Here is a 13,279-nt window from a genome sequence, read left to right as displayed (position 1 = left end):
ACATGCACTGCAGTAAGAATGATTGGATAGCGATTAAGAGCAGGGACACTGGCCGATTTCACCATCCCTAATGTAGAGGAGTTAAGGGTGAGTGGAGTACCCCTACCACTGCCCTGGCTAGGATCAGCTAACTCAGTAAAAACTGGGAATCAAATCTGGGAACTTCTGGTACGTATTGCTGAGCTATATGCTTCCGTAACCAAAAGAGGCATTCTGGGAAATGGCTAAAATCTTAAGTTGTTAAATATTTTTTAAAAAAATCTACTAGCCAACCACAAAACAGTCTACAAACTGCTCAGATTAATTGGTGAGGATAATTTTGTTACCAGCTTGATATTTTGCAATGTATCCCACTGATCACCCTTTGTTCCTACCTCCTTCATCCAAGATTAGAATACCACAGTGGATTATTCTTTGCATCAGTCCTCTCCATTAAAACTTGTATATTGCATAGAATTTTTTAATTTTATTTTTAAATGAGCTTTCCCAAAAGTGAAATTATTCTGGAAGGTGGAGAGTTTTTCGGTGAGATGACTAGCACTAAATGAAGAGGAAGTGTTACTGTCTGGTTCCAATTTGCCTACTCTAATTATTGAGCAGCTTCACTCTGAAATTTCCCAACCCCCACCTCCCACCATGAGATCAACAATCCTGAATGACTGTGGAAGGCGAATATGGGCTGGTAGGCTGTGATCTTTCCTCCGCACTCCATACCTTCTCTCAGGAACAGGGGGGAAAAAAAAGGTTGAAAACCACTGGCCGACATCACTACAGCATTACATTGAATAGTTGAACTAGAAATGCATTACCTCCTGGACACGCAAGAACTTCAACAAAGTGATAAGGAAACTTTCCTTTCTTCAGTTTGTAAACTATGTTTTGAATATTCCTGAATCCATAGGTAGCTGCAAATCGCAAAACAATCTCACCATCTTTTTCCAATGTGACCTCTTGAAAGTCTTTATTCCTAAACAGAAGTATGCAGAATAAAGAAAACCTCATTATTGGGAGTTATCCTACTATGCAAAAGCAGATGAAAAAGCACAGATTAAACAGCGGCAAATGTATTTGAATGTTACGAAATTAGGTTCAAATACAGCTATTTTCTCTTTTTTATATACATATCTACGTATTAATGTAATAATTAGATGCTTTTTAAAAAGAGTACTCTAGGAAAACATTCGGGCAATTTTCCAAATATGTGCTGGTGGCAGGGAACCTCCACTGCTGCCAGTGTAAAACGTAGTGTGCACGCACTGGACCATGATTTTCTGATATGCGTTGGCAGCGAGCAAGGTTCCCCATCACCATCATGTACTCAGAAATTTTAGGCCTGTGTGTAAGTATATGGTCTTTCACCTTTAAAATACAGTCAAGAATGATTACATAAACTCTCTCTCTGCTGGCTTTTAGTGCCCTAAATGAAGCAAGTTTGGGTAGTCTTACTCCAGTTCCTAGTGGACACATGTCCACAACTCAAAAAGGATCATAAAGATAGCTGGAATGAGAAGTGGAAACATTTACATTGGTACAGTGGGCTGATTTTCTCAGGTTGACGTATACAAGACTTAATAAATTTGCTGAACCATTAAATGAAAGTAATCCAACACTTTCTAGATAATTACAACAAACTGACCATTTTATATGGTTAAACTTACCTGAGTGTCTTGTAGATGATTTCTTTCACCTCAATTCCAAAGATTTCTTTAGCAGCATATTTAAAAATGTGTTCTAGGAAGCCATCAGATCCTCTTCCATCATGCCTTGCAATACCCGCATCATCAATTTCTTCAAATCTTCATCAGCAAAAAAAGTACCAACTTAAAAAAATGCACTGATAAAGAAGCCAATGTTTCTTATAAACTGTAATATAAAAGCTCTCATATGTAAAGTTAAAAATGGAGATCTCACAAATTGTCTGAAGCTGCTGGCTTCACATCTGTTAACAGGAGACCCTTTTGTTCCATCATCTGTGTTATTTCACCTGAAACAATATCAAGGTATAATGAATCATTTTTCAACCAGTGCACTTGGACATTTTGAAGAAAAAAAAACTTGCAAAGGACAAAAATTCCAATTTCTATTGCAGATAAGAGAGAAAAAAAAATAGCAGCTTGGCCATAAGTGGTTTGTAAGTGCAATAAAATGCCAATCTTTCTGAAACCCAAAACTATTTTTCTCCACTTAATTTTGGAAATGACATGCATGCATTTCCTGTCCTTTACAATTAATTTCTTCTCTAATCACACTTACAGTTAAAAATATTCCAAAACACGGGCAATCGTTTGTGTCACACTAACAGCTGATTAAGTCATGTGTAAATTTTACTTCCTAATTTTGAAATACAGAACAGAAATAAAGAGCTGCAAACTATATTTAAAATGTTTTAATACAATTATCTAAGTAGCAAAAACCTACAGGTTTTGTGAGTAGTTAAAGAAAGTATCTGTATGCCTCCTGCACTCTTCGGTTGCCATCAGCAAGCATAATGAATTTCTACTGCCGACCCCAGTTTCTTGCTCTGACCTCCTACCCAATTTCTATGTCCTCAAGGCTGACTACCACCTAAATGTGCAGTTAATTCCTTCTCTGACTTCCCACTTGATTCCCATTGCCTGACTTCCCACTTGACCTTTCAACAGATTCCTCAGCCTTCTATTGCACCACCTGACACACCCTCTCATCAACTGTGCCCCTTGTCTCAACTCTGGCCTTCAAAATAAACCTTACCTTCATTTTGTATTTTTTTTTCTGTCAAATATTTATCAATCTCCTTTTACAGCAAGGGCTTGAAACTCACATTCCTCAAAACCCTTCTCCCCTCATAACACATCATATCCTCCAATTTGCCATAAGCAAAGTCATAGGAGATACATTACAATATACATATCTACAATAGTATAAAAGAGATATAGATATACAGATAGACACTCCCTATCAAATTTCTGTGCTACACTTGAATAAAGTGCAAAAGAAACAAAGCCAGCCATTTGGAATTCTCCAGGAAAATACCAGAATATCTGCAGCCTCTTAATTGACCGTACCAATTATATTTAAAGATAAACAAATACTTGCAGCCTGAATACTGATTAAACTCTGAATAAAGTCACTCAACATTTAATTAACAGCAATTAGATCATGTGATGTTGAAGGGACAGGCTAAATTGCATACAGCCCCAACATAACAGCAGAATAATACATTGTGTGTTACATGATATAATGCTCCAGTCTTTATAAAAGTGTATCTTTGGACTTATTGTGAACAATGCCACAGGAGATTTACTAGTTTTAAAAAGATTTCTTCATATTAACTAAAACAGTCCACAAATTGCAGTAAGTAGTACTCCAAGAAATTGCAATGCTGATGTTTCTAGCCACAGTTGCCCAACTACTTCACTTTAAATCATGCATCATGAGATACACTCTTATAAATACCTATAGGGCCAAATGTTGCGACGAGTGGCAAACAAACGCCATTAGCTGTTTGTTAGACTTTCTATGAGCTTTTGCACGGCAAGTTCCTCTAAATTAGAGATCCAAAAAACGTGGGGCCCTCTACAGGGCATCTGGGACCTTTGTGAATGGGGCAAGCAGCAGTGTATCTCCTTAACTGATCAGATTGAAGCATCATTGGTCGCACAGATTCTGAACCAGGAAGTGTAAGTTAGAATAGTGAATTCAATGTCAAATCAGGTACAGAAAGCAAAATAAAGAGAGGGAAAGAAATAGTGGATTATGAGACAGAGTTAGAGGAGACAGAAAGAAAAAGTAAGAAAAACATTTTTTTATTTAAATTTTCTTTCAAAAAATGTCCAACAAGAATTAAACTATTAAGGAATGAAATTCTACGCTTGCAAAAGTCAATTTTCAGTTCCAGAGAGGTTGGTTTGACAGTAATTAAGACTTACCACGCTGTTAAAACGGTACTTAAGACTTGAAATTACATGACTTAACTTTTGTTGGTGAGTTTAGTTTGTATCTGCGACGTCAGTGCAGGAACTTCACATCATTCAATACATTTGAACGGGGATCTAGCTGGCGTGATGCCGTTTTCACGCAGCTTTTGGAGAAGCAGGGCATCTGGTATGGCAACTTTGTATTTCAACCTTTAACTGCGCATGTGCAGACACTGGAAGTTACTGTCCGATTTGCATATGAATAACGGCGAGTGCTGTTAACCTCACCGTTATTTTTCCAGCAAAATCCAGCCCAATATTTTCTCAAGACATTATTATTGATGTTTATATATTTTCACCAGCTTCTTAAATAAATTCTTAGAAGCTTTTATCTTTTCAAAACAAAACAAAATGTTATTCTATTCATTTTCTGAGGTAAAAATGTTATAAACAGATTGAAGACAAGTTAGACATATTTAATTTGGAGCACCTGTTCTAAATAATATAATTTGATCCCATCCATTTGAAAGAGCTTTCTTCCATCTTTAAATGAAAACGAAACATGTAATTTTCTTCAGGTTACTCCATGCCACAAGTCATTTCTCAGCCAAGAGTCCAGATTGCTCTTGCACCTTGTTTTGGGATTTCTGCCAATCTGCTCTGTAGCTGGCTGCGACAAATTGAGGCTGTAGATGAAGCATGTCAGCTTAGCTCCACTTCACTTGTGCATGGCCAATTCAAGATCAGGATCTTAACACCTGTTGAAATTGCACATTTCAAAGACATTTGGGGGTTGAAATTCCTCTGAGCTATTTTTAACATGTTTAAAGAAAAATTATTTGATGTACTGTAGTTGCAAACTTAGACAGGGTTTGCCTTTTTGGATGTTGATAGGCTTGCTGTATGTTTCCAGCATTTTCTGTTTTCAGTTTATAGTTCCAGCATTTACAATTTTTTTCCTTTTTATTACCTCTGTTTTTTCCTGGTTTCTCCCATTTCCTTCCACTTCTTTGCACTGCTGTACCCAGCTATTTGTATGCCCTTTTGTTTTTTTTAATGTCTTTCTATTGCTTCATTGTCATTATTTTCCTAAATCATCCAGCAGTTTCCACCTTTTCAAACAACTGGTTCTCTGGCCAGTAACTCCTCTCCGTGACACTGAATTTTTACCTCTTGTTCTCTCTGGTGTCCTGGCTAATATTTATCCCTCAACAAACAAGACTAAAAACAGATTATCTGGTCATTATCTCATTGCTGTTTGTGGGACCTTGCTGTGCACAAATTGGTTGTCACAATTCCTACATTACAACAGTGACTACACTTCAAAAAAAAACTTCATTATCTGTGAAGCGCTTTGGGACACCCTGAAGCCATGAAAGGCTCTGTATAAATGCAAGTTCTTTCTTTTCTTCGATTTTTCCTCCCCCTTTTATCTTGCTTGGTCCTATAAAGGGACTTGCTTTACTTCCATTTTGCAGTTCGAGTGCAGGGCATTCACATGAAATGTTAACAGTTTACGGATACGGACTGCCCGGTTGCAGATTTCCAGAATTTTCTGCTTTTTCTTCAAATGGCAACTTCATTAAAATTGCACACAGGGAATTTCAAATCCCTAGAAAAGTGTAAATTGGTGTCACAGCATAGCCTATTTGCACCCTTGTTGGGAATGATGTAGTGAAAACATGAAATTGGGAGAGGGAAAAGACAATTCAGAGATATCTTATATAAAAAAAAATTGCATCTGAATGCACTTGCTATCAACAAAATCTTACTTCCTGTTGTCACATTTTTGTGTTCACTTTTTTCATTATTACTTCATGTGCTCCCTTTTATAATGGATACTGCCTTTCTTTACTTGCACACTATAATTACACCATTCCATCAAGGGCAGCACTGTAATGCCTCAGTGTTGCCTCTCCCACCTTTTTGGCCTGTACAGCAGAGAAACTCCTAGTCACAAACTGATTCTACTTCTCAAATTGCTGTAAGTTTTTCTATTTAACTATGAATAATATATAAACCAAGTATGATATAAAAAAGGACAGAATGTGTGATTCTAAAATAGGGGATGAATTGTCTCTGCGCATCCTTCTCCAATTATCCCCTGACTCTCCCCTCAATTCACCTGAAAACTACATTTGCTCTTCACTTCCTGTGTGCAATGCCATGGGAGCTTGACTAGTAGTAGGATACATCTACAAATATGCTTCCAAGAATTCTCTTTGCTTCATCTGCAGCTGTTGATAGACACTTACAAAAATCTAAAAAAAAACAGCAGATGCTGGAAATTTGAAACAAAAAACAGAAAATAGTGCAAACACTCAGATCAGGAAGCATCTATAAATATACATCACCAAGTTATAGTCCAGCAATTTTATTTTAAATTCACAAGCTTTCGGAGGCTACCTCCTTCCTCAGCTGATCTGAGTGTTTGCACTATTTTCTGTTTTTTGTTTCAAATTTCCAGCATCTGCTGTTTTTTTTTAGATTTTTGTAAGTGTCTATCAACAGCTGCAGATGAAGCAAAGAGAATTGTTTACAATTGTCAACCCCAGTCCATCACCGGCATCTCCACATCATAAATATACATGTCAGGTATAACCCTTCAATCACTCAACCATCTCTTGTTCTTCGTCCAATCACATTATAGTTTATTCTTTTCTTGTGTATGTTTTTCCCCCCTTCCCTTGCTCTGTTCCTTCTTATAAAGCTGTTCATCTGTAATGTCTTCCAGTTCTGACAAATAGTTATACCTGAAACTTCCAACAATCTATTGTGGTAATGTTACCTGAAGTTAATACACAATCAACATCTTGTATCTTGTATACACTGCTGTAAAAGTCGCCTCCGAGTGCCTCCAATTTTTTATCGTAACAAGGCGTTATGACTACGTGGAAGATCTTATCAGGGGAAAGATGCTGAAAAAAAAACCAAAAGTCAAATCAAGTCAGTGCTTAAACTATTAACAAATTGAATGCTGAAATATCCTTACAGTTCTTAAATTTTTGCAGGATACATGGAATTATTCATCTCAATACTTTACATAGGCTGAGCCGCAAGTAACTCATTTACAAATTCCATGCACTGGATACAATTTTTCATCATTTACAATCTGTGGTTCTTTCTACCCCAAGGGTTTTCTGATTTAAGGTATATTTTAGAATTGTAATAAAGGAACATTATTCTCAAAGAAAATTACAGCATTTGAGGGCATCTTAATAGTGTGTTTACAACAACCTCACATCTACCAAAAATGCAAACCATCACTTTTGGGTTTTGATTGCACTAGATTCCCTTAAATTTTGGGGTTATGAGAATTTGTGGTTTAAAAGCATACTATACTAATGGCATACTTCTCCTTGAAATATTAGTAAAGATTGGTACATAAAGAAGTGCAGTGCATATTGAAAGAAAGAAATAATATACTGATTAGTCAACATTACAATGTTCAACACATTGTAATTATCCATCATTTTGATAATTAATTCAGTGTTCAATTATCAACACAGTAAGCCATCACAGTTCTAACCTCTGCCTTTCTCAGCAGAGTTCTTTGGATGAAATCATTCATCTTGTGGAAAGTACCTCTGTTATGTCCTTCAGCCCATAATGACTGTTGCAAATAGAATGCCATCTGTGGGAGCACAGCAGAGTGCCATTAGCAATGCAAGTGATGGAAGTCGTTAGTCTTGTTCATAACGCTCTTGGCTGTCAGAAGGTGCACAGCAATGAGTAGTTCGATGTGGGAACAGTAAGGCACTTTCATGTCTCTCACTGCTTTCAGATAATGAGTCACTTTTGATGTTCAGTGACTTATGTTGACAAACACAGTGATTTTGTGCTGGCAATGTCCCACCAATAGTTATAAGACGAATGAGGTCAATCTGTTGTTTTTTTAGTATTAGTTGAGTGAGGGATGTTGGCCAGGACATCAGAAGAACTCTCCAATCCATAATCTAGGATGACATTCAAAGTTCTACCGTGCAACTGTGGTAATGGTTAACGTTTTAAACAATGACACCATCCCTTATTTACCTGCTTTTTGGCAAAGTAGTCTTTTATCAGAGACCCCATGACTTGCTGTGGGGACTTAGCAGTGCAGATGTGTGGAAGTACAAGGCTACCCAGGGCTTTTTCAGCATAACGAATCCAGCCTGCAAAAGATAAGCATTAAATTTTTTTCATCAATTACCGACATGGCCACAAGAGCTTGTTGCACCACTTCCCTGTAACACACAATAATGGCTGCAACGTTCTGGGAAATAATGGGTCAGGTTTTGCGGTGAGCAGCAAACGAATGGCACCAGCCGTTTGTTAGACTTGCACATGCCCATAGACTTTCTATGGGGTTTTGCACAGCAAGTTGCTGTCAATGGGACAGCCAGATGACGTGGCGCCCTCTACAGGCCATCTGGGACCTGTGTGAACAGGGCAAGCAACTATGTATCTCCTTAACCAATTAAATTGAAGAATTGTTAATGAGCAGCACAGAGTCTGAACCAGGAAGTGTAAGTTAGAAGTGAGTTCAATGTCAAATCAGGTACAGAAAGCAAAATAAAGAGAGGGAAAGAAAGATTGGATTAAGAGACAGAGATAAAAGTCTCAGAAAGATAAAGTAAAAAAGTTATTTAAATTTCTTTTTAAAATGTCCAATAATTAAAAGCTGAAGGAATGAGACTCCACACTTGTAAAAGTTAATTTTCAGTGCCAGAGATGTTGTTTGGCAGTAATTAAAACTCACCACGTTGAAAGGAAACTTACATTGGAACAGACAAGCCCTGTTTTTTTTGGGTGAGTTTAATCCATATCTATGAGGCAAGTACAGGACCTTCACACTGTTCAATAACGGTGAGTCAGATGGTGAGGCGCCATTATCGCGCAGCTTTGGAGGAGCAGGGTATCTCGGCCAGCAACTTCCAGATTTCCATGTTTAACTGTGCATGTGCGGTCGCCGGAAGTTACTGTTCGATCTGGTGTTAGCCTCATTGTTATTTTTACAGCAAAATCCAGCATGTTAGTTGAGGGCTCTTTTGTTGCTAGTTAAGAGTACTGTATTATACTAGCTGCTGACATGGGTTATATAGCGGTGTATCATCACATACCATATATTACTTTCCTGGAGTTAAATAATCTGCCTATTTTCATTGCATCAAATTTAGATTGGAACTACTGGGAGAGTTGGGAGATACATCAACAACCTCCTCCTCCTCCCCAATTTTTTGGTATGTATTATGTCTCCTTCTCCTTCAGAATGATAATGATGGAATCACCTACTGCTCCACACGACTCCCATAAACTAACATCACCAATATTTAAACCTCCTGTCTGCTTCAGGCAGTCCAGAAAATTAAGATGTAATTTTTAAAAATGTAACTCACATTGGTATTGTCTTCTTTTAGTTTCAGTGCAACATTTTAGAAATTGTAGCATAGCTGCAGGCACCAACTTCTCATCATTGCCACTTTGTTGGTAAGCTTGAATCATGGGGAGTCAATTTCATTCAAAGTTCACCCCCGCAATCTCTTCAAATTTGTGCAAAGTTTGTAAAGTGGAACAAAAAAAGGGAGTGTTTCCAATTTAGAATCCACCCCAGCTGGCTATTTTCTTCTAGCTGGTAGCAGGCGTGATTATTTTTAATCTGCTTTCAAGTGTCCTCTCTCACTCGGAGGCTACTCTGCTAACATCCATGGCAAGCCCCATTGGGGATCTCATTTCAAGACCTAGGTAGTCTGGGATGCTGTGATATCCCATGCACTGGTGGTTTCTGTCAGAGGAGGGAGTTGGAAGAAAGGCAAATTAAAACTACAAGGTAGATTTCCTCCAAAGTACTAATCATGGGGTTGGAGGTGGAAGGGCTTTATCCTGAAAGTGTACATACACACCCTTTCATCAGACAAAGGAATTGTGGACAAACAACTATGTTAAATAGCAGATAAAGAACAGGAACAAAACTGATATAGATATTGCAGTGTGATATCGATATTCCCTGTGTGGTCAGATCCCACCAATTTTAGCGCAGTGGGGTAATTTTGCTTACAGTTTACCACTTCTTCTCTCCCTTGTAGTAATTTGCAAACATTGCATGACAGGAAACACAATGGTTATCATGACTCTTATAGTTGCATAATACTTGGCTGATCAACAGGGTCACTATCACAGTCCTACAGATACAATAAACATTTCTGCCGACTCATAGTTCAGCAGTCCAGTCATGCAGGAGTGCAAAAACAAAAAACTCCCACTGATATGTTCAAAAGTAACATTATGGAATTGGTTCCTTAAATCAGTTTTATTTTAACTCTATATATGAAGGGCAGAAAGTTCTTCCACATAATAAATAGTTTTTAAAAATTTCTTATTCTATAGGAGATTGTTTATTTTTCAGTAGATCTCCTCCCTCAAATGACTGTTCTTTGTCAGGAATGCCCAGCTCTTTCTGTCCAAGAGTAGGTCAATAACACTTGTTTAATCCACTATTTATATTGTTTAAGACAGGATCCCTCAATTTAACAGACAGCTGCAACATAAATATCAAATCAGGCAGGGAATGCAACCTGGATTTTCTAGATCAAAGCCAACATATGTTATTTGGTTTCCAATAAATTTAATTCTGAGCTTCAGTAAACACATACCAAGACTGAGCCTTTAAGCTGCTCCTTTAAAGACTCTTCCAGGTCTGCATGCCATAGAGAGTGTAAAGCATAGATTCACCTGGATGATACCAGGGATGTTAAAAAATAATTATGGAGAAGAGACTTAAGACATTGGGACGATTTCCACTGGGGCAAAGAAAGATAAAAGATTTAAAAGAAGTTTTTAAAAATTAGGAAGGGATTCAATGGGAAGATTATTTCTTCTGTTTGCAGAGTCAGTGAGGAGGGGGTCAATTTAAAATGACCAATGTGGGAGGGTTTTGGATAAATTTCTTTATGCAGGGAGTTGTTAGAGTATGGAATGCTTTACCACAGGAAGTCAATGAAGTAAAGACCACTGCACTTTTTAAGGGACGATTAGATAAATATTTGAAGCAGAGAAAAACAGGGCTATGGGAAGAGACCAGGGCAGTGAGTTTAGTTTTGGATTGCTGTGGCAAAGAGCTGGTAGACAGAAATGATGGGCCGAATGGGCTCTTTATGTGCTACAAGTTTCTACTGTGTTGTTTTGACGTTTGTGGACTAAGCAGTGGTGATAATTCAGCATTCTTAGATATTCTCCTAATGCCTTGATTCTGATGATAGGCATTTTTCATTATTGTGTTATACACATATACCAAGAATATTAACTTTATAAAATGCACTATCAAATTTTTTCAAAGCACATCAAACAAAATTAAGCACACTATGTCGGTCACTATGTCAAAATTCTGGACCTGTGTTTTTCGAAGTTGATGCATAAATGTACATGGGGTGGGGAATGGGCAGAGAATACAGAAATGAGATTGTTGACCATTGTGCCATAGAGGTGGTGTCAACAAAAAAGGTTACAACAGGAATTACATTTAGCATACCCTGGTGACAGTGGATGTTATATGTGTGCTTCTATTAACCACTGCATTGCCAAGCAGAGGGTTAGGGAGGCATAAAATGTTAAGGCAACCACTGTTTGTATTGATAACACAGGGTGGGATGCATTGCAGACCTACTGTAAAACCAAATTTAGAACTCAACACTATTTTCTAATTCGATATTTCGCAATACAGTTCCAGGTAGTCTTACAGATGGATTGTAGAATCGTAAAACACAAAAATACATATTAGAACAGACTGGACTGGTGAATTGTGGTACTAGTTGCACCAGTAATTACAGTTTATAGTTCATTCACATTTATGATAGAAACACATTTACTGATACGAAAGCCATTGATATATGGCAGAGATTATATTAGGTGACACCAACAGTTTGGATGAAATCATTTGGCTGTTACTTCAGCCACACACTTTAAAATTTATTACAAACTATTTATAAAGTGGCTTACCAGGGCAAGCAGAGGCAAACATCGGTAAAGCGTGCTGGTCTTGGCTTCTCTGGTAAAAACGCTGAACAAATTCTTTTTGACTCTCAAGAAGGCTGAAATCAGCTGCCAATGTCATATTAAAGACATAATGGACTCCTAAAAAAAAAAGGGAACATATTAATTGCATTAATTGTGTGCAATAAGTCATTTTATCTTGCTGCATAAAAGTTAAGACTGTGAATCTTAACTTGTGTTGAAGTACTTTTCTATTATACTGAAACATTTATTATCTGGCCTCTGACATGAGCAGAATTAGCTCCCTGTCAAAGCAGGATTTGGATAGTTAAAATTCAGCAAGATTGTCCACATGTTTAAAAGCAATTCACTTGTCTACATATCTTGATGTGCACTTCCGCCGATGAACAACTGTGTACAAAGGGTAGTTCAAAGAAAGAGCAACTTGCCCCAGGCTAAGAGACTTGTACATGCACATTTGTTTTCAATGTAAGAATAAAGTACTAATGAGAAGCCATTTCACCTTCACCTTAACTAGTTTTAATAAAGAAGCTCAAATCCCAGGTGAGTACCAAAGTATCACTGCTGTTAATATTTTAAGCACTTCAGAATTTTGCTGTTTACTATTCTAAACTTGCAATTTGCCCTGATCTCCAAACATTGTATAGAATTAAAAAGAACCTTCTTGACAATGATTACAGTAAAATATCACATCTCAACAAGATCTAATGTGATGATGAGCTTGTGGGAATTTCTGCCAAGAATATATGTGTTAACTGCTCAGAATTTGTACACTAAAATATACATTGCTTAAACTCTCTCAGAATTGCTTTTAACACTTTACAATTGAATAATTGTTGGTCTACAGCAGCGACCAATTTCATTTTAATATACATTAAAAATGTATCATCTGATCTAAGCCTAAAAGGAACTAAATATTAAAAACAGTATCATTACTTACCAAGGCCTTTCAAGAACCCAGAAAGTCTTTGGATTACATCAGTAACATTTATATAATGCTTAGCAGCAAAATAGGGCACTGACTGAGGGGAAATTGAAACTACCAGCACTTTGTGTTTGGATTCATTACATCTCTGCATAAAAAGAAAAGGACACATCCATTAGTCAAATCCATTAATCAATGAGTAGTTACTTTATACTTAAAAGCTGCTTCAGTTGCTTCCCACAGGCTTACAACTTGTACAGGGTGGAGCTTGGGGAAACCAGTGGGCAGGGCATTGAAGAAATGGAGTCTATAAATAGCAAAAGTATGGATGAGGGTTTCAGCAGCAGAGAAGGAAAGCAATATTGTGAAGGTGGAAGTAATGGATAGGATTGGGGTTCTGAAATGCAGCTCAGATTTGAATGGGACACCATCTGATTCAGCCCGAATGAGCAGTCTGGGAAGAAATGGA

The 13,279-nt window shown here is 37.4% G+C and overlaps 1 protein-coding gene across 4 annotated transcripts in view; it reads right to left on the bottom strand.

Annotated features, from left to right (window-relative positions):
- Window positions 1-13,279, bottom strand: part of narf (nuclear prelamin A recognition factor) — a 29,555-nt gene that overhangs the window by 4,644 nt on the left and 11,632 nt on the right. For all 4 annotated transcript variants that reach the window (XM_068004234.1, XM_068004235.1, XM_068004237.1 and 1 more), the window contains 7 exons: window positions 12,826-12,958; window positions 11,871-12,005; window positions 7,932-8,050; window positions 6,685-6,814; window positions 1,912-1,984; window positions 1,659-1,796; window positions 810-967 (listed from right to left, as the gene is read on the bottom strand). In XM_068004234.1, coding sequence (XP_067860335.1) covers window positions 810-967; window positions 1,659-1,796; window positions 1,912-1,984; window positions 6,685-6,814; window positions 7,932-8,050; window positions 11,871-12,005; window positions 12,826-12,958 — 886 coding nt within the window. The remainder of the gene's footprint in view (window positions 1-809; window positions 968-1,658; window positions 1,797-1,911; window positions 1,985-6,684; window positions 6,815-7,931; window positions 8,051-11,870; window positions 12,006-12,825; window positions 12,959-13,279) is intronic.

The sequence above is a fragment of the Heptranchias perlo genome, chromosome 23, assembly GCF_035084215.1.
Source record: "Heptranchias perlo isolate sHepPer1 chromosome 23, sHepPer1.hap1, whole genome shotgun sequence".
Lineage (NCBI taxonomy): Eukaryota > Metazoa > Chordata > Chondrichthyes > Hexanchiformes > Hexanchidae > Heptranchias > Heptranchias perlo.
This window is presented reverse-complemented; position numbering and strand designations above follow the sequence as displayed.